This window comes from Rhinolophus sinicus, linkage group LG05 (genome assembly GCF_036562045.2).
Source record: "Rhinolophus sinicus isolate RSC01 linkage group LG05, ASM3656204v1, whole genome shotgun sequence".
NCBI classification, from domain to species: domain Eukaryota; kingdom Metazoa; phylum Chordata; class Mammalia; order Chiroptera; family Rhinolophidae; genus Rhinolophus; species Rhinolophus sinicus.
The window spans coordinates 138,876,203-138,901,394 of record NC_133755.1 but is presented as its reverse complement, the minus strand read 5'-3'; the positions used below and the strand labels follow the sequence as shown (position 1 = coordinate 138,901,394).

The 25,192-nt window shown below is 51.1% G+C and overlaps 3 protein-coding genes across 16 annotated transcripts in view; 2 read left to right on the top strand and 1 right to left on the bottom strand.

The window, feature by feature from the left end:
- Nucleotides 1–6,190: 6,190 nt before the first annotated feature.
- On the top strand, nucleotides 6,191–17,941 carry MICAL1 (microtubule associated monooxygenase, calponin and LIM domain containing 1). Of its 7 annotated transcripts, none has more exons than XM_074333394.1 (25): nucleotides 6,200–6,849; nucleotides 8,184–8,651; nucleotides 8,748–8,955; nucleotides 9,214–9,318; nucleotides 9,658–9,762; nucleotides 9,873–10,028; nucleotides 10,648–10,748; nucleotides 11,499–11,756; nucleotides 12,022–12,137; nucleotides 12,339–12,465; nucleotides 12,624–12,702; nucleotides 13,240–13,387; nucleotides 13,846–14,036; nucleotides 14,220–14,308; nucleotides 14,447–14,488; nucleotides 14,739–14,822; nucleotides 14,941–15,097; nucleotides 15,389–15,468; nucleotides 15,764–16,040; nucleotides 16,167–16,267; nucleotides 16,532–16,645; nucleotides 16,762–16,855; nucleotides 17,035–17,134; nucleotides 17,234–17,307; nucleotides 17,670–17,941. In XM_074333394.1, exons 2-25 carry the CDS (start codon nucleotides 8,394–8,396, stop codon nucleotides 17,816–17,818), a joined length of 3,213 nt encoding a protein of 1,070 aa, XP_074189495.1. In that variant the 5' UTR covers nucleotides 6,200–6,849; nucleotides 8,184–8,393; the 3' UTR covers nucleotides 17,819–17,941. The 7 variants fall into 7 exon arrangements, with proteins under 7 accessions (XP_074189497.1, XP_074189498.1, XP_074189495.1 ...); XM_074333395.1 differs by having other exon boundaries at nucleotides 6,201–6,849; nucleotides 13,846–14,048; nucleotides 15,827–16,040; XM_074333393.1 differs by having other exon boundaries at nucleotides 6,203–6,849; nucleotides 8,343–8,651; nucleotides 13,846–14,048.
- A 141-nt stretch (nucleotides 17,942–18,082) lies between these two features.
- Nucleotides 18,083–21,316, bottom strand: SMPD2 (sphingomyelin phosphodiesterase 2). The gene is made up of 10 exons (XM_019734957.2): nucleotides 20,821–21,316; nucleotides 20,514–20,610; nucleotides 20,314–20,390; nucleotides 19,893–19,986; nucleotides 19,667–19,756; nucleotides 19,364–19,446; nucleotides 19,103–19,235; nucleotides 18,916–19,020; nucleotides 18,581–18,734; nucleotides 18,083–18,486 (listed from the first exon to the last, which is right to left on the bottom strand). The coding sequence occupies exons 1-10, from the start codon at nucleotides 20,868–20,870 to the stop codon at nucleotides 18,098–18,100; spliced, it is 1,272 nt and encodes a 423-aa protein (XP_019590516.1). The 5' UTR covers nucleotides 20,871–21,316; the 3' UTR covers nucleotides 18,083–18,097.
- A 13-nt stretch (nucleotides 21,317–21,329) lies between these two features.
- PPIL6 (peptidylprolyl isomerase like 6) overlaps nucleotides 21,330–25,192 on the top strand; it is a 33,217-nt gene continuing 29,354 nt past the window's right edge. For 5 of the 8 annotated variants that reach the window (XM_019734963.2, XM_074333401.1, XM_074333399.1 and 2 more), the window contains exons 1-2: nucleotides 21,330–21,563; nucleotides 24,678–24,773. In XM_019734963.2, the coding sequence (XP_019590522.2) occupies nucleotides 21,429–21,563; nucleotides 24,678–24,773 (231 nt within the window). In that variant the 5' untranslated portion in view covers nucleotides 21,330–21,428. The other 3 variants (XM_074333402.1, XM_074333403.1, XM_019734962.2) reach the window with 3 other exon arrangements.

The window sequence follows — 25,192 nt, the reverse complement described above, 5'->3', positions numbered from 1 at the left end:
AAGCATCAGTTTTTAAAATATATTAAAATGAAAACCCAGTTCCTGGGTCACACTAGCCATGTTGCGAGTGCTCAATAGCCACATGTGGCTGGTGGATCATGGGTTGTACAGCACAGGCCTGTTTCTAGCTTGGGAGCCAGTCTCAGCCATAAAAATACCTTCTGGAAGAGTTCGGAGTTATTTGACCAGCTGTCAGAGGGAAACGAGAAAATGATAGCTTTATAAATCCAGCCTCTCTTCTGGGTCCCACATACACATTCTGCCCCTTTGAATGAAGTGCAGAATTTTAAAGTTCAGTGACTGTACCCAAAGGAAATGTCATGTACATAAAAAAGTTTCTGCTGTATCAGAAATTTCTGGCTCAGTGTTTCACAACTCACTTTGTACTACAGTTGACAGTTCTTAAAATTGTTTTACAAGTGCAGAAATATAAATTGTACTTCTTAGGAAGTAACAGAATCTTTGCTTCCAGTCTACTGATACGACGTTTCGCTTTTGATGGTGAATCGTGGGTTTTCTCAGTAGAAAAAACTACTTGGGAAGACGCAAGCTCCTGCTATCAAAATAAGTCATTCTTGTGTTTGCCCCTGTGTTTCTTGAAACTTCTTTCTGGCTCTACTCTGTATTTTCTACAGTTGGTTCTTCTGTTGTAAGTGTTGTGAGCAACCAGTTAAATAATACTGAGGAATACAACACGATTCTCCTTTTAGATGCTTACATCTAAGTTTTCATAAATTGGAATAATATCTGCCACATATTGAGTCTTTATTCTAGGCCAGGAACGAAGCCAGGTGCAGTAATTCTCTTAGTGCTTCTTAAATTTCTTCCATGTCATCGTGCACAAAAAGGCAGATTTATACAGCACCCTGCCGTTATAGGACTCCAGTTACCCCTGGCCGTAACTGGTACGTTAGCTTGGTAGAGCAGCCATAACAAATACAACAGACAGCGTGACTTAAAAAATAAATTTATTTCTCACAATTCTGGAGGCTAAAAGTTCAAGGTGTTGGCAGGATTGGCTTCTGAGATGTCCTGGCCATCCGTTCCTCCCTGTGTACACGGCCTCTGTTTGTCCTAATCTCCTTATAAGGATACCAGTCATATTGGTTTAGGGCCCCCCCTTAATTCCCACATTTTAATTTAGTTGCCTCTTTAGAGACCCTATCTCCAAATACAGCCACATTCAGAGGTACTAGGGGTTAGAACATCATGAATTTGGGGGAGAGGGAACACACGCCCATAATAACTGGCATCAGGACCGAGCTGGGAAGCAGTGTCTGGGACACACCCATTTGAAGTACATCTTATTTTACTTAATCTTCATGACATGACTATGAGGTCAGTAATATTGTTATGAGTATTTTACAGATGAGAACACTGAAGCCCAAACAGATGAAGTCCATTGCCCAAGGTCACACAGTAAGTGGTAAAGCCAGAACTGGGGTCACAGAGGTGGCTGAACCCACTAGGCTGATTGTACCAGATGGGCTTGCTATCAGTGGTGGTTTTGAAATTTTAAGCTGGATTTCTCTTTACATATGATCTGCTTAATATAATAGAACCTTTTTGACTAAATTGAGGGTCTGCCTGAAATTTTAGCATTCAATCAAACAACATAAAATGATAGTAAAAGTTATATAGTCTTTCTCCTACAAAATGCAATAACTACCATATTAATAATATTCATATTAGTATTTTACTACTATTGCTTTAAAGCTTAATTGAAATCTATCAATTGGATGAAAGGTACCACAAAAGTGAAAATGTCTTAACTAACATGAACCTCTATAAGTGAGCCATTTTGTCAAACTTCTGACAGGATATTTTACATTTAGGGCAGATTTGTTTTTGCTACTACCCATTTATAAGTATTGAGATAAATTTTCATCCTCAGTTTCCAAACCTAAATAAAGCTTAAATTCTTAAGAATTGAAAGAAAACTTTTACTTTTGTAAATATCAGTCTTGGAGGAATAACATCTTTAAAAATCACCCTTGCCTTCCTTTTGTAAACAACAGCAGGTTTCAAAGAATGACCTCTACAAGAAGCTAGAATGTCACTGTGATAGCTTATCTTGCTTTCATAGTCTTTACACATAATTAAGCAACAAACACTTGCATTGACTGGAATATATATATATAAATATATAAATATATATATATATATATATATATATATATATATATATATATATATATATAATATGAGTATATATCTATTTTATATATATATATACACACACACACACACACACACACACAGTCATTCTCATTTAAAGCCACACTAGGTGAGATTTTAAACTAAAGTTCAATCACATTTTCAACACAAAATGTAGGAACTTGAACATATTTATGTAACATTCACAAGAGATCTTAGCTATTTTTTTTTTTTTTTTACTTATGTGAAAAGTACTATTAGATCCAATGTGACATGTAGAAAGGGAAAAGTTGTAGCAATGGTCAGTTCAGGGAACTTCCTTGGTCTTAGAACATGGATTTATTATTTATTTTGAATTCTTAATCCATAATATTAGATCCTTTTAAATATGGATTTGAAGATTTTCCAACGGAACAGTTTGGCTCTTGATTTTTTAGTTCATTCATATTACTTTTATCCTTGTTAGATGAAAAGTTAAACTGAAGCTTCCTTAGGCTCAATTAAAGTTAAAAGCAGGGCTGGCCCGGTGGCTCAGGCGGTTAGAGCTCCGTGCTCCTGACTCCGAAGGCTGCCGGTTCGATTCCCACATGGGCCAGTGGGCTCTCAACCACAAGGTTGCCAGTTCAATTCCACGAGTCCTGCAAGGGATGGTGGGCTCCGCCCCCTGCAACTAAGATTGAACATGGCACCTTGAGCTGAGCTGCCGCTGAGTTCCCAGATGGCTCAGTTGGTTGGAGTGCGTCCTCTCAACCACAAGGTTGCTGGTTCAATTCCCGCACGGGATGGTGGGCTGCACCCCCTGCAACTAGCAACGGCAACTGGACCTGGAGCTGAGCTGCGCCCTCCACAACTAAGACTGAAAGGACAACAACTTGACTTGGAAAAAAGTCCTGGAAGTACTTCCTGTTCCCCAATAAAAAGTCCCGTTCCCCTTCCCCCGCCAAAAAAAAAAAAAAAAAAAAACCACTTTAAAAAAAAAAAAAAAAAAAAGTTAAAAGCAAACTTTTTTTTTTTTAGAGTCACCACCAAAAAAAAAAATAATAAATAAAACTACATTAAAAACAATCCACCTCTTCTAGTATGATTAAGTGGCTTCTGGACAAATTTGTCCTAGAATTTTAGTGCTTGAAGTACAAAAGCACTCGCATGACAAAAATACGGGCAAGTATTTAAACTGATCCTGAACCTATTTGCATTTTTAACTTTTGCAGCCTCCCGGGAGAGGCCCATGTGTTATCTTGGAGACTATGCAATCATGCTTTGACTTCTGGGGAAGGTACTTGTATGAAAAGCAGCCTATAGAGAGAGAAGTTTGCAGAAAGGAGTAGGAAAGGATGGGGAGCTCACATTTGTTCGTGTTTCTTTTATCTTAGCAGCCAAGAAAAAGCTGGGAGTCACCCTTGACAGGGCCCGCCTCACCCCTCACACCCAATCCAGCACTACATTACATCACTTTCACTTCAAACTCTTAGTTTGAATCCATCCACTTCACCCATCCCCACTGCTGCACCATGTCCTCTTGCCTGGATTTCTGCCAAGGCCTGACTGGTCCTTTCTAACGACCCACCACCAACCCGTTTCCACTGGAAGTGGTGATTTGGGCTCAGCATTGTGCCCTTAGCATCAAGCTAGTGACTGGATATTGTTATTATGGCAAATATGATCACATCTCTGCTCTGTTTCATATCCTTCTGTAGTTGCCCATTGCACTTAAAATCCCCAATCCAGCTTCCTCTTTGGGCCACTTTGCCATTCACACTTCCAGCCACACTGGCTTCCTTGCTAGTCCCCCCCCCCCACCCCCCCCATCCCCACCACACACACACACACACACACACACACACACACACACACACACCTAAGTTCCTGCCTTAGAGCTTTGAGGCAGGCATTTTCTCAGCCTTGAAAGGTTTCTGTCTATATTCTGAGGTCTGCTCATTTGTTAGAATTCAGTGTAAGTGTCTCACCCCGACCCTCTGACCTCAGTCAAGCTACTCTATCACATCCATTAACAGCACTCTACACTTTGCACTCAGTTCATAATTATTTTTGCATCAGGAGCGGTGCCTGTCTGGTCACACTGCAGCCACAGCTCCTGGCCCAGGACCATGGATGTGTTGTTTGAACGGACTGACCTACAGGTGAGGGTGGCTTAGACATGTCACCTACAGTGAGTGCTAGGGACCTAATTTCTGGTTCCAGGCTCAGGAGATGAGACGTTGGGAGGTGAGGTAAGGACGGCATTGCAGGAAGTCAGCACAGTGTGGGTTAAAGGAAAGGGATCCTGTCTTCATGGCTCAGGTTTTTAACATAGGCCATTGCTGACAATATTATTTGTAAAAACGTTAGGATTCTTTTAAAATTGACTTTTCAAGTATCAGCCTCTTATTTGATCCAATATGAACCAGTCAATGTGCTTGTGCCAGTATTTTCAGTTCTATATACAACACATGTGGATCATGACTCAAGATTCTAATTAAGAAGAGAAACACTTGTAGATAAATAAAACTTTCTTACAGCTTTAATAGAGGTCATTTTTTTTCACTGAAGAAACTCTATAAATAGAACTTGGTTTGGATCTTTTAGGCTGTACATTTCTTAGAGTCACCAAAATTTAATAACAGGATTTTAGAATCAAAATGGGCTAAGAAGGTTGATTAATTAAACAAGCTCCATTAAGAGATGACAAGATTGAAGCAGGGTGGTTGGTGACCTTTTCAAGGTCACACTGGGCTAGTATGAAGTAAAGCTGGAATCTGACCAGACCGTCTGATTACAGACCAATATATCCCTCATTACTTTATGCTCCTGTGTATATCTTTAATTAGCATAAAGTGAAACTCCAAGTCAGCAGTTTTTTAGTATTGATGAAGGCATTATTGTCCTGTGAACTTTTTTAAAGATAAATTATACCATTTGTCATTCAGAGAGCCACAGAGCCCTGTTTGGCTGCAACCGCAAGTCACTGAATCAAGGGCCAGACCCTAGTGGGTCTTTGCAAATGCACCAAGTCAAGCAGCTGGCCGTTTACCACCCATTAATGAAAGGAAAATGGGGTGAGTCTAAGAGCCTGGTAACCCATTTACAAAGGACTTTAAAACACTTCTTATAATATATACTTAAATATGGATGTATCTGATATCTGGCAAATTCATTTCAAGCCAAATCACTCAAGAGCCAGAATAGGCCCAGCTGGGAGGCTGCCCCAGTTTCCTGAGTGTGACCTGAATGAATTCCCTGCCTCTCTTGGCAGAGCGGGCATTTCCCCTTGCCTCCCTTTCCCTGCCATCTGAGCTCAAGCTGAGTGCAGTGAGTATTTAGGTCTTACTGGGTCTCAAAGGGTTTCCTGATGAAATTCAAAAGTGAGAATAAAGTGAAGGGGAGAGCCATAGGGCACCCAGCTCTTTCTAATCCCTAGATCTCAAGGAGAGCAACCCTCTCATTTACTCCTGTTTTGTTGGTGTTTCTAGTGTAACAGTGTCACTTGCTCCAAACAAGAAACAGCTTCTCATAATGCCAGCCTTTCATTTGTCACGTTGGATCAACACTGGTGTGTGGAGTCCAGACAGACCTGGGCCCCATACCAGCTCTGCCACTTGCTGTGTAACGTGTCGCAGGTCATAGAACCTCTGTGACTGTCAGTTCCCTTTCCAGTAAAATGGGACTGTTCTAATCATTGCGATTAGGGCAGTACTCATAATAGACACTCAATAAAAGAGAACTGATATTTAGTATCAACTACTTGAATGACCTCGGACTAGTGCTTTTGCAGTCAGTGCTGTTTTCTTATCTGGAATATAAGACCCAAGTCTCTCAAGCCCATTTCAACACTGGCAGTTCTATGGATCCTCACTCCATGGCATTCTTGAATATTGGGAATCTAGCCTCTCCCACACACCCTCCCACTTCCACCGTTTTTAGTAGTTATCTAACACTACCATCACCACCTTACACCCCAAGACCTTCTAGCCCTCTAATTTCTTATGTCGCTGTGGAAGCTGCAGATTGCGATTTCCAAGGACTTAATCCGTGCCCATTGTCCTCAGTCCAGGTTTGGGGGCCGACTTGTCGCAGGAGAGGGGACCGCAAGATTGAATCCAATGTGGGGCGCCGGGGCGGTGGATCTCCCGTAAGAGCGGTGAAAACAGCGCAGACGTTCGCGCGCCACCAGTGGACCCGCCAGATTCGGCAAACTTCTTGCCCAGCCAGAGCGCCCTCTCCGCCCAGCGCTAGGAGACGGGCTGCGGCGTTGGTACTGGACAGGGGTGGCTGGGCTCGCCCGCCGGGGAAGGGCTAACTTTGCAGGCACAGCAACCAGGATGGAGCCCGAGGCCGGGGGTGAACTACCGAGAACCCGGCGCTTCCGATCCCGGACTCCTGGGCCCTGGACTCCGGCCCCTACACAGGACCGGCATCTGCAGTGCCACGCCTGTCGGCGCCACCCAGCAGGCCTGGGCGGGTCCCAGGCCGTCTCAAGCCGGGGAATGCTAGGTAATGAGATGCTAATGAGGCACAAATAAAGCCTCCTCCAGCCGCACGCCCCACGCGGAAGCCCACACCCTGCCGAACTCCGTAGCCGGGCGGACCCCGCGAACAGCCGGCAACCCGGCTTCCCCTCCGCTCCTCCACCACCTCCCCTTCCTCCGCCCCCGCCTGGCAGGAAGTGGCCCCTCGCCGCTCTAGAGACGCCGGGTAAGTTGCCAGCTATAAACCAGCTGTGCGCCCCCTGCCCCGCGGGGTACAGGGGTGTTGGGTGTGGGTGCACTTCTGGGGAAATGTCACCCCAGGCGCTCGGGAACCCCTCCTGACCCGTCTCCCCTCGCCCCCGCCCTGCTCAGCCCTCCTCCAGACTTTATGACCCAGAGTGTGAGGACCCCACACCCCCGCCGCCAGTGGTCCAGCTCCTCTCCATCCTTCCAGACCGCTCCAGCCCTTACACACCCTTTGTTCTGGTGTTTCCAGGCTGGGTCACCCTCTCTCCCGGAGGTCTTCTTCCTTCCACTTCCCCACCCCCAAAAGACCTTTGCCCTTCCTGATGTTCTGTGCGCCCTGGTCCAGGTGACCTGCAGGAGACGACCTCGTCTCCCGCCTCGCCCTGGCCCGCTGAGCTCCGGCTGGGACTGGTGGGGCGGCCTTGGGGTGGGGAGTGTCGGTCCCACGGACGTGCACCCATCAATACCACGTACCTTCTCTAACTCCCCCAGCGGCAACCCCATCCAACGTACCCTCTGATGCCTCTCGATCCCAGCGTTAGAAAGCCCCCCTTTGACATCCCTCAATTTGCGTGGGGGCCCGAGCGAGGGAGAGGGGGACAAAGGAGGCCTTGTTTCGGGAAATTCCTGGGAGAGCGCGCCCGAGCCCACAGGGGATGGAGCGGGTCTTCAATGGGGGTGGGAGGAAGCTGGGAGGGACAAACGCGGCTGCTGTCGCCACCCCCCCCCCCGACCCTCCCCCCCATACCGCCCGCCGGGCCCACTAGAGAAGGCAAGTCACAGGGGAAGTGTTTTGACCACAGTGAGTCAGAAATAGACCCAGTGCTCCCTCACCCAATCAGTTGAAACATACAACATCCTCCTGCTGTTTGTTGAGGTAGTTTTGGTCGTGAAAAGTGGAACCTTCACAGTGAGACCATCTCCCCACTCTGTCAGGAGGAAATCATGAGTGCTAAGGAGGAAAACTTTGCCGCTGACATAAGACACACCCCACACCCGCGTGGCACTGAGCTCATGACGGGACACCAGGAGCAGGGAGGTGTGGGGTGAGATGGGACAGTATGTGTACCCAGCAGCTGGGCTTGCAGGTATTTTGGCCTGTCCCTATCTGCACCACAAGGAAAGCGCTCCATTTGGCCAACCTGCCCTCTCTATGTCTGAGAAATTGCCCCACTCCCTGCTTTCTGCCCTCCGGGCCCCAGATATGGAGCAGAACTTGGAGATCCCTGAACAGGAAGACAGCTGGAGGTTCCCTGGCCTCTCGGGAACCCTCTGTGCCCAGGACTTATGATTTTTCATTTCCAAATTTGGCAGATTTCACTTGGAGTGGAAGGGGAGAGCAGCTGTCTCTGGAGCAGATCAGGACTGGGCTGGGAGAGAGGAGCAGAGCCAATCAGGGGTGGGCCCCAGCTCCCTGGAGACACCAGCCTGCTTTCCTCTCCTCCCCTTCTCTTCCCTCCTTCTCTCCAGCAGTGACGTGCCTCTGCTCAGCTGCTTCCTTCCCCAGAAACCCCAGGGGCCTCCATGGCCTCACCCACCTCCACCAACCCAGCTCACGCCCACTTTGAGAGCTTCCTGCAGGCTCAGCTGTGTCAGAATGTGCTGAGCAGCTTCCAGGGGCTATGCCAGGCCCTGGGGCTGGAGCCTGGTGGGGGGCTGCCCCAGTACCACAAGATCAAGGCCCAGCTCAACTCCTGGAGCGCCAAGTCGCTGTGGGCCAAGCTGGACAAGCGAGCAGGCCAGCCTGTCTACCAGCAGGGCCAAGCCTGCACCAGCACCCAGGTGAATACATGGTGCCTGGGATGGGGATGGAGAGTGGTGGGGAGGGTGAGAGGAGGGAGTGGGGTTCCATGCCCACACTGCCTTGTGTGTTCACAGTGCCTGGTGGTGGGCGCTGGACCTTGTGGTCTGCGGGCTGCTGTGGAGCTGGCACTGCTGGGGGCCCGTGTGGTGCTGGTGGAAAAGCGCACCAAGTTCTCTCGCCACAATGTGCTCCACCTGTGGCCCTTCACCATCCATGACCTTCGGGGACTTGGCGCCAAGAAGTTCTACGGGCGCTTTTGCACAGGCACCCTGGACCACATCAGTGAGTACCACGTGGTGGCCTAGAGGGGCCGAGAGCCGGGGACTAGTGACAGGCCAGGTGGGGAGCCGCTGGGCCAGCCAAGAGGCAGGGTGGATAAGATTCACTTCAGCCAGGTGAACTTTAGGACTCAGGGCTCTTATCTGTAAAATGGGTCGTTGGATGTGTGAGGCCTTCTCCAGCTCTGACCAGGCCCACACTGGTGCTCGAGGAGGCTCTGTGGTCCTGGGGGCCCTGTACCTACTATCCTCTCCCTTCCAGGCATCCGGCAGCTTCAGCTGCTTTTATTGAAAGTGGCATTGCTGCTGGGGGTGGAAATTCACTGGGGTGTCACTTTCACTGGCCTCCAGCCCCCTACCAAAAAGGGTAAGTACTTCTCTGCTCCTGAGAACCCCCGTTTGCCAAGGACACCGTGGCCTGTGGAAGAAAAAGGGTGGGTTTGGGAGTCATCTGAGTCTCCCTTTTTATAGTGTGGGCTTGTGCAAACCGCTCTGAACGTCACATTGAGCATCTATAAAATGGGGAGCATTCCCCTCCCTACTTTCCATGGCTGTTGTGAAGGTTTAATTTATAGACAATGTGTCAGGGCTTTCTAAACCCTAAAGCCCCGTAATACATTTACTTCCTGGTAGTACATTTATGTCCTGGGAATATAGGACTCCTTCAGACTTCCACACCTTGTGCCTCTTATACCCTCTGCCCCAGGGAGTGGCTGGCGTGCCCAGCTCCAGCCCAAACCCCCCGCTCAGCTGGCCAACTATGAATTTGATGTCCTCATCTCGGCTGCTGGAGGAAAATTTGTCCCTGAAGGTGAGTGATCCCTTCCCTAAAAGAAGTCAGCCTCTCAAGCTCCTCCTGGGCCTTTCAAAGCTATTATACTCCTCATCCTCCTGCCACTTCCCACCTGCCCCCGCCTCTAGGCTTCACAGTGAGAGAAATGCGTGGCAAACTGGCCATTGGCATCACGGCCAACTTTGTGAATCGGCGCACAGTGGAAGAAGCACAGGTGCCAGAGATCAGCGGTGTGGCCCGGATCTACAACCAGAGCTTCTTCCAGAGCCTGCTCAAAGCCACAGGTCAGGCCCCTCTCCCAGGGACTCCCCTCCCCCTGCCTGACTTGGGTCTGGGTCCTGCCTCTCCAGCTGGCTCAGACCTGTCCTCAGTCCAAGGAATCTTGACCGCAAAGAACTTGTGCCCCCAGGGATTCAGCAGGCACAGCCCACTTTGCCACCCAGCGTGACAGGTCTTGGAAATCTCTCACAGAAGGCATGGCATTTTGCTTTGTGCTTCATTATATATGCTTTAATATATAAACGAGATAAGTTCAAAATGAAAGCCGTATTTTAAGAAGCCCTGTTTACTTTGGCTTTGAAATGTCACGCCCCCTGGAGTTTGCACACCTTAGTTTGAGAAGCCAAGCTGTCATCTATAAGCATGTGACCATGTGGTTGGTACACGTCTTCCAGCTGGCACCACACCCAAGTTTCTCTCTTTGCTCCACATCCTCAGGCCTCCTGGGCCTGGGACAGACGGTTCATTGTGCCATCAGAACTCATGGGCCCCTGTGTGTGCGGCAACCCCTGTAGTCTAAGCTGTGATCCCAGCTATCAGAGGTCAGGCATGGCTGGGTGTTTGGAGAGGTGACACATAATGAGGAGACACATCTCCTGCCCACTCTGCCCTGTCCCCCGCCAGGCATTGATCTGGAAAACATTGTGTACTACAAGGACGACACCCACTACTTTGTGATGACAGCCAAGAAGCAGTGCCTGCTGCGGCTAGGAGTGCTGCGTCAGGTGGGGCCTGGGCCGGGGAGGGAGGGGCTGGCCGGTGGGCCCTGGGCGGTGGGAGCCAGGCCTGGACAGTCTGCCCCCCAACCCCCACCAGGTGTGGACAGAGCCTGTCCTCTCCTGCCTTTGCCCTGACTTTTCCTCCACTTCAACAAGCTCCTCTGCCCTGGGATTTCCATGGCAACCTGAATCATATTCTGGGCTAAATGCCTTATACCAGCCACAGGACTACAAACTTAAGCCCCACGAGGGCAGGAGTTCTGTTTCTGTCTCTTGCTTGCTAATTATTCTGTGCTTAGAATGGTGTCTGGCATATGGTAAGCACCCAATAACTATTTGCTGAATGAACTGTTTGAACACCTACTACGTGCTAGATACTATGTTAAGAGCTTTATATGCATTTTCTCACCTAATTCTCATGAGTACCTTGAGAAGTTAGATGTGTTATCTCTAAATGATGGGGAAACTTAAGTTCTGAGAAGTTCAGTGACTTGTCCAAAGCAAGTATATGATAATAGTAATGGTTCTGGGCCTCGGGAGCAGGGTGGAGCCTGGGATCCCCAGCAGCTAGGTGAGTTCCAAGGAAACGGCTTGAGCTTGGGAGGAAGACATTCAAATTCTAGGACCAGCTGAGCTTTCAATTGCTGTGTAGTCTGGGGAAGCTCCTTCTCGGGGCCTTAGTGTGTGTACCTTATGTACCCGAGGGGACGGGACTGCCCAATTGATGCCGCTGGTTCTGATCTGTTGGCCATGTAGGACTGGCCAGAGACCGACCGGCTGCTGGGCAGTGCCAATGTGGTGCCCGAGGCTCTGCAGCGCTTTGCCCGGGCAGCTGCTGACTTTGCCACCCATGGCAAGCTCGGGAAGCTGGAATTTGCCCAGGATGCCCATGGGCGACCCGACGTCTCTGCTTTTGACTTCACAAGCATGATGCGGGCCGAGAGCGCTGCTCGTGTGCAGGAGAAGCATGGTGCCTGCCTGCTGCTAGAGCTGGTGGGGGACTGCCTGGTCGAGGTGAGGAGGCCAGGGTTCCCTGACTGGGGGGAGCAGGAGGGGGAGGAGCTTACTAGTGCTGCAAGAAACAGGGACTCCTTATAAGGAGGCACAGGGGTTCCATAGTTGGGAAGGTGGGGAGAAAAGCGTTTGCTTGTTGTGGGGAGGAGCTGAGGGTTGCTTGGTATGGTGCGAGGCCCCCTATGCTATGACCTTGGGGGCATCTGGGCTTGGACACTTCTGGTGGACTCTCACTGACCTACTTCCTACCCTTCTGATCCTGTAGCCCTTCTGGCCCCTGGGCACTGGAGTGGCCCGGGGCTTCTTGGCAGCCTTTGATGCCGCCTGGATGGTGAAGCGGTGGGCAGAGGGCGCTCGGCCCCTAGAAGTGTTAGCAGAGCGGTGAGGCCTGAGTTGGGTGGGGCGGTGCAGGGCTGAATATATGACAAGGGACAGGTAGAGGGTGGGGGAGTGCTGGGTAAATAGACGGGGACATGGACAAAAGAGAACAAAAGGAAGGCCTGGCAGTTGTGAGGTGGGTGCTGCTGGATGCACTCTGATTTGTGTCCCTGCCCTCCACCTTTATAACCCCCGCCCCTGCAGTGAGAGCCTATACCAGCTCCTGTCACAGACTACCCCGGAAAACATGCACCGCAACGTGTCCCAGTATGGGCTGGACCCCGCCACCCGCTACCCCAACCTAAACCTTCGGAGTGTGTCCCCCAATCAGGTCAGGCCCTCCCTGGACCCCGCAGCAGACTTCCCAGGTCAGACCCCATCCCAGGTCAGGCCTGCCCCGCTGAGTGAGCCCTCCCCAGGCTGGCCCCTCCCCAAGGGCTGTGGGCTTTGTGGGCAGCCTGGCTCTAGACCTGAAAGGGGCTGCCTTAGGTGCGAGAGCTGTATGACGTGGTGGCCAAGGAGCCCGTGCGGAGGAATGACAAGACAGACTCAGGAAAGCTGGCTGCAGGTGAGCAGGCCTTCCTCCAGGGCCGCGTCCAAAACACGTACCAACTAACACAAGAGCTGCAGCCTCAGGCCGGAAGGAGGGTGCTGGAGCGCTCCTGGATGGTGGGGACGTTTGGGGTGTCCTGGAGAGTGGAGGGGCAGCGGAGCACTCAGCAGCAGTTGGTTGCCAATCTTTGTGGAAGTTATTTCAGTATTTCAACAGCAGCCACATCCGTAGCAGTTGAATAGCAGCAGTGCTGCCCTGTTCTTAGCTCTTCTGCCTGACCCCTTCCACACGTGTAGACTCCAAACCTGCCTTTTCTTTGAGCCTCTGGGCCTCTCTGGCCCCTCAGTCCATAGCCCTCTATGTAGCTAGTGGTGATTTCACTTCATTTTCTCCCCCACCTATTCTAAAACGAGATTTTTTTTCAAAGGAAAAAATAGGGATGAGAGGTACTGCCGACAGTGTTAGGTCAGTGCCCCACCTCCCCTACAGACGCCACACCCAGCAGCTGGGCAGAGCCATGGGGCCTTGGCACAGCACAACCTCTTCTCCCAGGGTCGGTGGGCGCCCAGGAGGACCTGCTACACTGGTGCCAGGAGCAGACTGCTGGGTATCCTGGTGTCCATGTCACCAACCTTTCGTCTTCCTGGGCCGATGGGCTGGCTCTGTGTGCACTGGTGAACCGGCTGCGGCCTGGCCTACTGTGAGTTGCTAATTAGGCCCAGGGGTCCCTGGCAGACCATACCTTTCATGCCTCTGCCCCTCCCTCTACATCTCGTGGTGTGCAATGGTGGGGAGACATCTGTGTAGGAGTTAGCTCACCCAACAGTCCCAGCGCCGCCACTTGCCCAAGGCACGTCTCCTCCCTGGTGATAGTATTTCTGTCTGACTCTGCCTGCAGATCTTGTAAGAATCGAATGCATTCAATAGGGCAGCTTTGTGAGTGGTAGAGCCCCCCAAGACCAGAAGGTTGTCATTGGGTGGTGGTGGTGTGGGTGTAGCACAGGAAATAAAAACCCTCATGCCCTCTCCTCCCTTTGCACGCCCCTATCCCCTCTTGCTGTCCCTCCCCTACTGCTCTCTACCCACCGTCTCCCGTCTCCCCCTTTGATCGGGTTGGTTTCTAGTCTTCCATTGGCTTCTCTTCCTGATACCATACAGGGAACCCGCAGAGCTGCAGGGGCTGGGGGCTCTGGAAGCGACTGCTTGGGCACTGAAGATGGCAGAGCATGAGCTGGGCATCACACCTGTGTTGTCTGCACAGGCAGTGGTGGCAGGAAGTGACCCACTGGGCCTCATCGCCTACCTCAGCCACTTTCACAGTGCCTTCAAGAGCACACCCCAAAATCCAGGTGACCTGGAAGGTAGGCGGGTAGGACAGGTGGAGTGAGGAGGTTGTGTGTATGCATGTGAGAGAGACAGTGTCCCGTCTGAGGGACAGCCTGAGAGGTATCCTTTCGGGCCAGAGTAGCGGTCTATTCCAAGGGTACAGTATTGGCTTCCCATCTGCCCTAACACCCCAGTTCTCCCTGCAGGCCCTGTCAGCCAAGGCTTGCCGGGGACCTCCAGTGCTGTACTATTCCTTGGCAAACTGCAGAGGACCCTGCAACGGACCCGAGCTAAGGTGGAGCCTGGGCAGGGTTGGGCAGGGCAGTGGGCTCCTAGTGTGGGTTCTGGGGTGATGGGGAGGATGACATTCAGAATGGAGGAAGGGGAGGATTGGGGGCTCAGAACCCCATATTGAGTATATGACTTGTTACAGGAAAATGGGGAGGATGCAGGTGGCAAGAAGCCACGCCTGGAGGTAAATGCATGGAAGGGCTGGACAGTCCCCTGCTGTCCAGCCCTTGTTTTCTGTCCCCTTCCCCTGGGCAGTTTATGTCCTATCTCCCCATGTCTTATTCCCCACCCCAAGTAGTTCTGTAACCCCCTATCCAGTCTTTCTTCCTATTCTCCCTACCCTTTCCTTCCAGCCCTTTCTATTCATCTGCACACATCCACTCCCCAGCTGGTCCTGCCTCTCTACCTCTTGGCCTGAGCACTTCCCTCCTTAGGTAGAGGCTGAGACCCCAAGTACTGAGGAGCCACCTGTCCCAGAGCCTGGTGCACCCCTGACACCCCCATCACACCACCAGGAGGTGAATGTGGGGGGCCCTGTCAGCAGGCTTGGGGAGGGCAAGGAGGGGAGTTTCGGGGATAGGGAAGAACTTTGTTGCTGGCCTTGCCTCCACCTGACTGGCCTGGGGATTGGTGCAGGCCCGTGCCCAGGACCTGTGTGCACTCTGTGGGGAACACCTCTATATCCTGGAACGGTTCTTTGCCAACGGCCATTTCTACCACCGGAGCTGCTTCTGCTGCCATGTCTGTGAGGCCACCCTGTGGCCAGGTAGCTATGGGCAGCACCCAGGAGATGGTAAGTGGGCCCAGGAAGCCTCTAGAGGGACTTTGGACCTGGCCTTACCTGGAGGAAAGTTTGAAGGTGGAAGGGAACTGGGGTGCTGGGCATGAGGAGGAAGCAGGCTCAGGATGGCACTGTCATCCCGAGCTCAGATCTTCTGTCTCCTCCAAAGTGCCAACTGTGGGGAAGCTAGTAGAAATACACCTGCAAATCCAGTCCTGTCACCCCCATCTTCCCTGATAAAAGGAGTCTCTGGGTACTGGCTGCCCACGTCTGATGTCTCTTTCCCCTCTCCACCCTTCCCAGGACATTTCTACTGCCTCCAGCACCTGCCCCAGCCAGGCCACAAAGAGGATGCTGGCAGCAACAGAGGCCCTGAGAGTCAGGTAAAAGCTGTGAAAGTGTGTGTGGGGTGGGAATGAGTAAAGGGGTCTCTCCAAACCCCGCAGATTTTGCCGGGGTAACTGAATCTCTTACACTAGAATGTAAACTCCATGAAGGCAGGGATTTCTGTCTTGTTTCCCTATGGCTGTAGCCCATATCTAGAACGCTACCTGACACTGTCCAATAAGTGGCCGAAGTGAATGAATTCCAGGGCCCACATTGGTCTAAAGGGGAAGCCTCAACCCCACAACCCCATACTGGGCAGGTCACTGACCAGACCACATGGGGCTTTTCCAGGACCTCCCCACACCAGGTGAGGATAACATGCCATCCAGCCCCCCGACTCCCATGTTCCCCCAGGAGGGGGCCAGTCCTGTTCCAAGCCCCGGCCAGCCCGCCCGTCGGCTGATCCGCCTCTCCAGCCCAGAACGCCAGCGGTTGTCCTCTCTTAACCTGAGTCCTGACCCCGAAATGGAGCCTCCACCCAAGCCCCCCCGCAGCTGCTCTGCCTTGGCGCGCCAGGCCCTGGAGGGCAGCTTTGTGGGATGGGGAGTGCAAATCCATAACCCTCACGGTAACTGCCCAGATGTGCTGACCCAGCGTGGGGATGGGGCCAGTGGTACTGGGATTCCTGACGGGGAATGCTGGGGAAGGGAAGGCGGTTGTGGGGATTTCAAGCCCTGTCTACTTCTCTGCTCAGTGCTTATGGCCATGGAGAAAGAGGAAGAAGGGAGGCCCTCCTCCAGTGACGAGGAAGAGGAGGAAGAGGAAGATGTGGCTTTGGATTTAGACATGGAACAGGTGAGTGGAAGGTCACTATTCTGACCAAGCCAGCATGCATCCACTAAACCCACGCACCCCGGCCCCAGGAGGAACCTGCAGCTTGCTCCCTCTTGAGCCCCGTTCTTCTCAGTCCCTGATCTTTCATGTCTCTAAGCCTCCATTTATTCCACCAGAACTTACCCCACTTCCAGCCCAGGTTCTTTCTCGTCCCTTCCAAATGAAGCTTCCCCAACCCTTACGCACCAGGCCAAGCCCTACCCGACTGCTCTGACCCTGCCATAGACTCTGCTGACCTTTGCCAAGAACTCAGGCACCATGGACAAGTACCCAACATGGAAGCGGACCCTGCTGCGCCGGGCGAAGGAGCAGGAAATGAAGAGGTTCTGCAAGGCACAGGTGAGGCCTAGGGGTCCCCGGAGGTCCTCATGGGGTCGGGGTGGTGAAACTGGGGATCAGATTGCCTGTTCTGGGGCAATCCAAAGACTCCTGGGCCTCTGGTCTTGTACCCTCAGGCCATCCAGCGGCGACTCAATGAGATCGAGGCTACTCTGAGGGAGCTGGAGGCCGAGGGCATGAAGGTGGAGCTGGCCCTAAGGAACCAGAGCAGTGAGTGGCGGGGCAGGGACACGCTGGGATACCCCTCTGCCTCAGCACTGTGCTCAGCCCCCAGCCATCCCTGAGGTCACCAGGCTGTGGCCCACAATGGGTTCCACTCTGCATGCTCAGGACTCCTATGACCCTGGTTGGAGGCCTCCTGACCACACCCCTTCTTCTTCCTTCTTCAGGTTCCCCAGAACAGCAAAAGGCACTATGGCTAGAACAGTTGCTACAGCTCGTTCAGAAGAAGAACAGCCTAGTGTCTGAGGAGGCTGAGCTCATGATCACGTAAGGGGGGTGGGGAAGTGATGCCGGCTTGTGAGCCAGGCCCTTACCGGGTTCTTGAATACCCTGAACAGTTGTTTCTTCTATCCCTGCCTGCCACAGGGCACAGGAGCTGGACTTGGAGGACAAACAGTTGCAGCTAGACCAGGAACTACGAAGCTACTTAAACCGGGAAGGTAAGCAGGATGTGGGAAGAGGCAGATATCACGGGGCCGGGGTTTGCATGAGCCTCGTGAGAGCAGAGTGACAAAGCAACATGGTCTTCTGCTTAGAGAACCTCTGAGGCATTTCAGGAGGAAGTCAGCGGATTGGGCTCCAAGTCTCTACTCTGCCTTCAGTTCAGAGATGCACGTTTGGGCTTTCATGCAGGATGTGCTTTTAGAACAGTGCTAGAAAACTACTCATGTTGACAGACCTGATTTTACAGATGAGAAAACAAAGGCTGGGTAGTAGAAGTCACATAGGCCAGGGTTAGCTTGTGCTGCTCCTGCCTCCCTGCCCAGTTCTCTGTTCTGTAAGCTTCGTCTCCTGCCTTCAGAAACCCTAAAGACGGCAGCTGATCGGCAGACAGAGGAACAGATCCTGAAGAAGCTGGTGGATGTGGTGAACCAGCGAGATGCCCTCATTCGCTTCCAGGAGGCGCGAAGGCTCAGTGAGCTGGCCTCAGGGCCAGGGGCCCAGGGCTAGAAGAGGGTGGGCTGCCTGCCTTTTTCCTACATGGCCACCTCACTCCAGGGCAGTGCCACCCTGCTCATGTGGACTGCCTGGGAGAGGGCATGACTGTTTACAATAAAATGTTTCTGCCATAAACGGCTTAGACTGCCTGCAGCTGGGAGGTAGAGAGTGTGCAGGGAGAAGAGAAGATGTGCAGGGGCCTGAAGGGCTACACGGTGATCATCACACTGATCCTTAGCCCCAGTCACACTTTGTCTACAGGGAAAAAGGCAGAGCCACAAGTGTTAAGCTTTATTGGTCCTCACCCCTGTTCCCCTCCTGCTGCTCCAGGAGCAGGGCTGGCTGAGACTCTGGCCCCATGTTCTGGGCCTCCCTTACCCTTCCCAGCACATGCTGGAGCTCAGCCCGGGCCCTACACAAGCCCTTGGCCTCCTGCATGTGGAACAGGTAGCCTGCACCCGCCCCCAGCACCAGTCCTACACTGGGGGTCCCGAGCAGTATGGCAACTTCCCTGACCCCTCCTCCAGCTGTCAGAGCACACAGCACCGCCAGGAGAAACAGCCCCAGGCCAATCATGTAGCCAGCGAAGCTGGTCCACCAACGAGCTTGAGCCACGCCCAGGTCCAGCTCTGCCCAGGCCTCCTTTAGCACGCTGACCAATGGTGACCTCTCTGCTGGTCCTAGAACAAGGCAGAGCAGCGGGGCAGGAAGGGGAGAGTGGAAGGGCTGTTCTGCGGTGGTGAAGGACCAGGGGAAAAGGTGGTGGTGACTTACCATGGCTAGAGGTGGGGTTGTGCTGGGGTGGGCTGTGTCTCACACACAGAGTAGCCATCAGGGCCTCATGATCAGAGAGGGGGGCGCCACTGTGAGGGTCATGGCCTGTAGTGGTTTTGAGAGTCTTACAGGAGATGTAGAACCCAGAAACTGCCTAGGAAAAGGACCAGAGAGAAACTTATGCTGGAGGCCTCTTCCCAGAGAATCAGCTCCTGACTATCTCATCTCCAATTATCAGTGATCTAAGTCTAATCTAGCTGGACAAAGGCTCAGCACAGGCTGGCGAGAGATGAAGAGACACAGATGGTAAAGGCATGTTGGGGGAGGGACCTGACCTTAAAAAGCACGTAGTCAATACGGATGCCACAGGGAAAGGGCTCCAGCTCCTGCTGGTTGACGTAGCAGTTCCCGGGTACCATTGTACAGCCTTCTTCAGAGCCCTAGGTGAATAGTTTGCTTGTGCTAGGATGTGGAGGGAGAGGAACTGGGGGTGCAAAGATGAGGACATAAGCAGGTCCTCACCTTAAAGTCCCGGGTCTCGAGGTAGGCATCACGCAGCCCTGTCCACTCCTTCAGCAGGCGGCAGCCCAGGTCCTTTGGGTGCAAGTTGAGGTCCCCACACAATAGAACCACATCGGCCTTCTTGGATGTATGTCTGGGGGAACCAGGTTAGTGAGGCAAGAATTCTTCCCTCGCCAACTCTGCCCTACAAGTGGGGACCTTGGCCACTCCTCAGCCCCTGGACCCCATCCCACTTCCCTGGTCAAGCCCAGGCTCACACACTGGATGAAATGGGCCAGTTCCCAGGCTTGGGCCACGCGATGTGCTAGGTAGATGTCCTTCTGTCGATTGTACTCGGCATGGAGCTAAGTAAGACAGATGAGATTACAGCACATGAGACAGGGTCCCAAGAGTAGCTCAAAATCAAGCTTGTGTCTGTAACTTGGCACGGTACTTGATAAAAAAACGGGTGAACCTTGACTACTGACCTTAGGAAATTCTGCCCCCACACCTCTCCCCCATGCAGCCCATCTCTCCCTCCCAGGACCAGGCTGCCTGTGCCTCAGCACTGCCAGCTTCACTCACATGAGTCACGTAGGCATTGAGCACCAGTCCACTTAGATGGAGTACCAGCAGCCCTACAGCCTTCCCACAGAACCAGTCACCATGCTGGAGCTGCAGGTAGGAGGGGGCAGGAATCAGGGCACTGCTCCCCTCTTTCTGCCCATCCCCTGCAGCCCTAGGAAGGCAGCCTCCTTCAGTGTGAGTGGGGGTGGGGGTGGGGAAGGGAGGTGGAAGAGGTCCCGCTTACCATGTAGGGGTAGCCATTGAGGGTGTAGACATGCTGGGTGAGTTCCTGAATTGGGTGTTTGGAGAAGACACAGAGGCCACTGCCAATGATGCCACTGAAAGACAAATCCTGATTAATAGTCAGAAGCAGGGAGAGAAAGACCCAGTCCTCTTCCTTCCCTTCTCGTTTCCCTGCATTTGTAAGCTACTTTTTTCTCTGCTGCTGGGACCAGCCCCAGAGTACAGGTCAAAGTAATGCCTTTGTGGGATGATAGGGTGACAAGGCTGAGACAAGCTGAAGAGTAGGTAGCATCTTCCTGGTTCCACCCTCTCCTGCTCCCACACCCAGGGCAAGGGTGGATGATGCAGACAAGATAGGGAAGGGCTGTCAGTACCATGAACCTCCAGGTCTGAGAACAGGCTTCCAGGCCAGTCCTTCTCACCTCCGGAAGTAGTGTGCTGCTGGGTAGGTGGGCAACAGCTTCTGTCTCAGGTACTGGAAGTCCTGCTCGCTCCACACCTGGGGGAAAGGGGAGGATGCCTGTGTAGCCCTTCCCCCAGAGGGAAGGTCTCCTGCACCCCGATCCCCAGCAGCCCCTCCTCCCAGCCAGGCTTCCACAGCAGTTCCTTCCATGCAGCCCACCTCCTCCAGTAGAGCAAGGTCGAAACTCTCCACGTTCAGAAAGTCTCCCAGGCGCTTCATGCGGTCGGCCAGGTGCTTGCTCAGGTAGGGAATGCCCCTGTAGACAGAAGGGCCGGGGGAGGTGACTGCTGGGGATGCTCAGCCTTCCAGACCCCGCTGGGGCTGGGACCAGGTGTGGGCCTTTGAAGTGCGGGTTCACCCCGCCCCCTGCGATTGTAGGACAGGGGACGGCCATGGCCCGGATGTGAGGAAACGAATGGCTGTGTGGGTGCGAATGGCCAAGCCCCCACTTCGCGGGCGTACTCACCAGCAGTTGAGGTTAAATACCCTTAGTCGCAGGGAGAAGTTGGGCTTCATGACGGAGACTCTTCGGGGGGCGCGGGACTACTCCGCTTCTCCAGCGACGACAGTGACCCGGACGAGTGTGGGCAGGCGGTGCCCCTCCCAGGGCGGAGCGCACAGGTGGTCGGGCCCGCCCCTGCGCTCCCCGGAGGGCCGTGGCCTCCAGCCGGCGCCGCTCAGGCCCAGGGCCGACTCCCGCGTTACCTGGGTAACCGGCCCGCTGGCCCCAAACTGGCTGCCCACCAAGCCGGAAAGGCGATCTGCAGCGAAATCTGGGAGCTGACGGGAGGCGAGGGCCGCTCGCGAGGGCGCCCGGACGGGCGGCGAGCCGGGTTGAGGAACGCGGGGCGCGATGTTCCCGGTTCCTCCGTCCGGAAGCTCGTCCCTGACCGCGGCCGCCCGCGCGCCCTCGCTGGGCTCACCATCAACAGGCGAAAGGGTCCGGCCACTGCCGGCCGCCGCAACCCGCCCCGCCCCTGGCTCCGCCCCCTCCTGAAAGCGACGGGGGCGGGGCCGCGCGGTTGCCCTGGCGACACGCAGTGTTTGTGCTCCGAGTAGTTCCCGAGTGCCGCCATGGCGAGCCCGCAGCGGAGCAGGCTGAAGTCGGTCCCGTGCGGCTCGCAGTCGCCTCCCGAGCAGCCGCTGCAGGTCAAGGTGGTGGGGCTCTTCAAAAGCTCCACTTTTCAGATTGCGAAGAGCACAGCTGAGGTAACTGCCAAGAAACCACAAATGCCGGCAGCCCTTCCTGCTTCTCGCCTGGTGGTGTCAGGGTTCGATGTTCGGGGAAGGGATGTCCTGGCCGGGCCAGGCCAGTCTGGTTGGAACCCAGAGGGTAGGGGAAGAGTGCGGGTCCGCGGCGGGCATTCCACTTCAAGAAGGGTACCTTTAAAGGGGACACGAGCGAAAGAAGCGTTCAGAACCTTGCTGTGAATAAAGGTAATTCCTCCTCTTTACATATTCACACGTTTTATCTCACATTTTTTTAAACTGAAATTATAGATTTTAAAAAGTCTATAATTTTTAAAAAGTCATGAAAAAATGTTTAGGTAAAAATGTTACCATATAACTAGCTGACTTTTACAAAATCACTCCAAGTGATTTCTTGAAAACTTCATTTCGGGAAGTTTTTTGTTTTTTGCGTTTTTTTTTCCTTTGAATTTTCTGCAGCAGTCACTGCATTCCAGTTGAACTAGGTGCTTACGGGGATTTCTTAATAAATGACCACCAAATGCTTTGGAGAATATAGACATTTCTTTGTAAGCACGCAGAAAAATAAAAAAGGCAAAACATTTTAATTGGAAGAATGTGGCCTGGTCAGTAATGCTGCAGCACACGTATAACCCTAATGCAGGGGATGTGTGAAATGTTGAAATGCAGAATTCAGCTCGTCTTTGGGGTTTGCTCCAGAAATACTGGTCTAAGACTATGCCAACCTTCTCTCCTTCAGAACCCCACTGGACTCCATGACAATACCTTATTCATGGTTATATCTCCCACAGTACCCAGCTAGATACTTGACACAAAATGTTACCAAATAGAAGAAATCTTAAATTCCTACCTTGCCTGCTCCAAATCCACAGAGTTAATGAAAAGTTTGTAATGATATCAAATCAGGAAATAGTAACCAATTTTAGAAATAGGTAAGAGTTTACATCAAGATGAAAAGAATAAATGACCAAGAAGTCTGTGAAAACAATATATGGATCATCAGAAGAAATAGAAATGAAGGGTTATGTTAGCTGGGCTGATGGGATCATCATAGTTTTATGGCCTAAATTGTATTTCATGTGTTTGAGGGATATTTTTTCCCTTGTTTTTCTTAGCTCCTTTTCTGAAGGCTCATGCTTTCTGTGCCTGCTCCACATGGTAGAGATGTTGACAATATTTTTCTGTAAAATCTGGTTATTAAATTATTAGGCCTTTGGGGCCTTAGGCTCTCCGTCATCACTACTCAACTCTGCCCTGTGCAAAAGCAGCCACAAACAGTATGTAAATGAAAAGCGGTTTTCCAATAAAACTGTATTATGGACACTGAAATTTGACTTGCCTATAATCTCACATGTCATGAAATATGAGTCTTTTGATTTTTTTCAACTGTTTAAAAATCTGAAAATTATTCTTAGCTCTCAAATCTAACAAAAATAAGCCGTGGGCCAGATTTGGCCCCCTGGCCACAATTCGCCAACCCTTGTAGAGGACACTAAGTCAAGGAAACAATGTCTGTATTGTATTAGTAGTGATAGTTTTCCCTTCAGCTTTTGCCTACTGTAGCTTTATTAGAATATGAAAACATCGATGTAAATTCAGTTAGTTCTATTTTTAATAAAAGATCCTTGAAAATATTCTCAACATGATCATTTGTGAGTAATCCGAGATGCTAATTAACTGACAGATTTAGATTTGCAAAAAGTATTGCATATATTCTAATTTGTAAAAAGTATTGCATATATTCTAATTTGGATGTAGTCCATTTTAGAACAAACACTAAATTAGGAAGAAAGTATGATTAAGCATGCTTAATTTGAAAACTGTTGGATTTATTCGTTGTTCCATGTGGTCCCTCAGTTAGAAACAGTCATCCTGCACACTTGGCCTACATTGAGCACAGACACTGGAATTGAGAAAAAAAGGGACACATCATCTGTGGGCTGGGGACAGTAGCCTAAGAAGGAAATGGCCAGGTTGCTGTTGCCATCTTCTACTATCCCTGGTCCCAAGGCGAGATACACTCACGTCCTGACTTTTCCCCGTTGGAATTTCTGCCCTTGATAAAGCCTGGCCAGTGTCCTCTTAGACCACAACAGAAGGGGCCAGCTGTCATTTGTCCCTGTTGGCACATCTACTCCCTCAGACCCACTCAGAAAAGTGAGGCCTGATGGTTGTTGCCTCAACTATTTTCTCTTGCTTTAGAAGGAGGCAAAATATAACCTTAGCAACCAAAACTTTTTTTCTTTTTTGACAGGGATTGTTAACCAGTAAGAATTTTCTCTGATTCATAAAGACAAAACAATATATGTTAAATCAAAACATGCTCCATATCTTAAACCTAAACATATTTCGTATTTACTTCTCTTTCTCTCAAGAGGTATAACCACAATATCCTTTCGGTCATTCTCCATATATCAGTGAATTAAAGCAATAGCATCATTTCCGTCAACACACTGAGGTTTAGTAAGAGTTTAATTTAGGGAAAAACTGGTTTTGAAAGAATATGGCAGATCACAAAACTATTGACATAAACTTACTGATTCGTTTGTTTATTCAGTTGCTTCTGTGTTTCCCCGAAAATAAGACCTAGATGGACAATCAGCTCTAATGTGTCTTTTGGAGCAAAATTTAATAAAAGACCCAGTCTTATTTTATTATAATATAAGGTCAGGTCTTTATAATATAATGTAATGTAATATAATAAAATAAATACCAGGTATAATATAATATAATATCGGGTCTTATATTAAAAGACGCATTAGAGCTAATTGTCCAGCTAGGTCCTATTTTCAGAGAAACACGGTATGTGTGAGTGGTCCACTATATGCCAGATGTTGAGGCCAGTGGGAATCTAGGAAAACTGAGAAGTAGTCTTTGCCCTCAGGAGCTTATTCTCTACAGGTGAGAGACAAATGAGCCAGAGCTGCAGTGTGGACTGGGGAGTGACGGAATGGAGGTGAACACAGGGCTCTGGGAGCAGCCCATCTAAGCCAGCCTGTGTGGCCTGGGAATCCAATGTATGAAACTTCCTGGGAACCCATAAAAATCGAGGGAAATGATTTCTACTTTTAAAGAGAACTTACTCTAAAATAATTATTCTATTTTGAAACCTAGAGTCTGAAGATGAATTTTCCATCCAAATTTGAAGATCCTATAATAGTTCCTCTTCAAGAATTTGCATGGGATCAATATCTACAGCAGAAAAAAAGGGTAAAGGATATTCGGGGTGCGGGAAATGAGCAAAGTTTTACCTGAGTTATTTATGTATGCATTGTTTTGAAAAAACGGAAGTAGTAATTTTAGTGAAACTAGATTTCATTTCTAACTTATTTCACTTTTCCTAAATTATTTCAATCATTTTACCAGGCTGATTTTTAAGAAAAAGTAAAACATTTACAGAATTTTCTTTTGGAGGGCACGTGATCACGGTAAGGGTTAAACTCTCAATGCTACTCTTTACCCCTGCTGACGGTTACCATTTTTCCCTGCCCGTCACTGACTCACACTTCCTGGCACTCAGGTTTCTATGGCCTGGCACTCTTCTTGGCCCTAGCTCTGGAAGGTTCTGGTGGTGTACAGCACACATACAGTGGGCGGCTTGTGTTGGGCTGTTGCCTAGGGAACTCTGA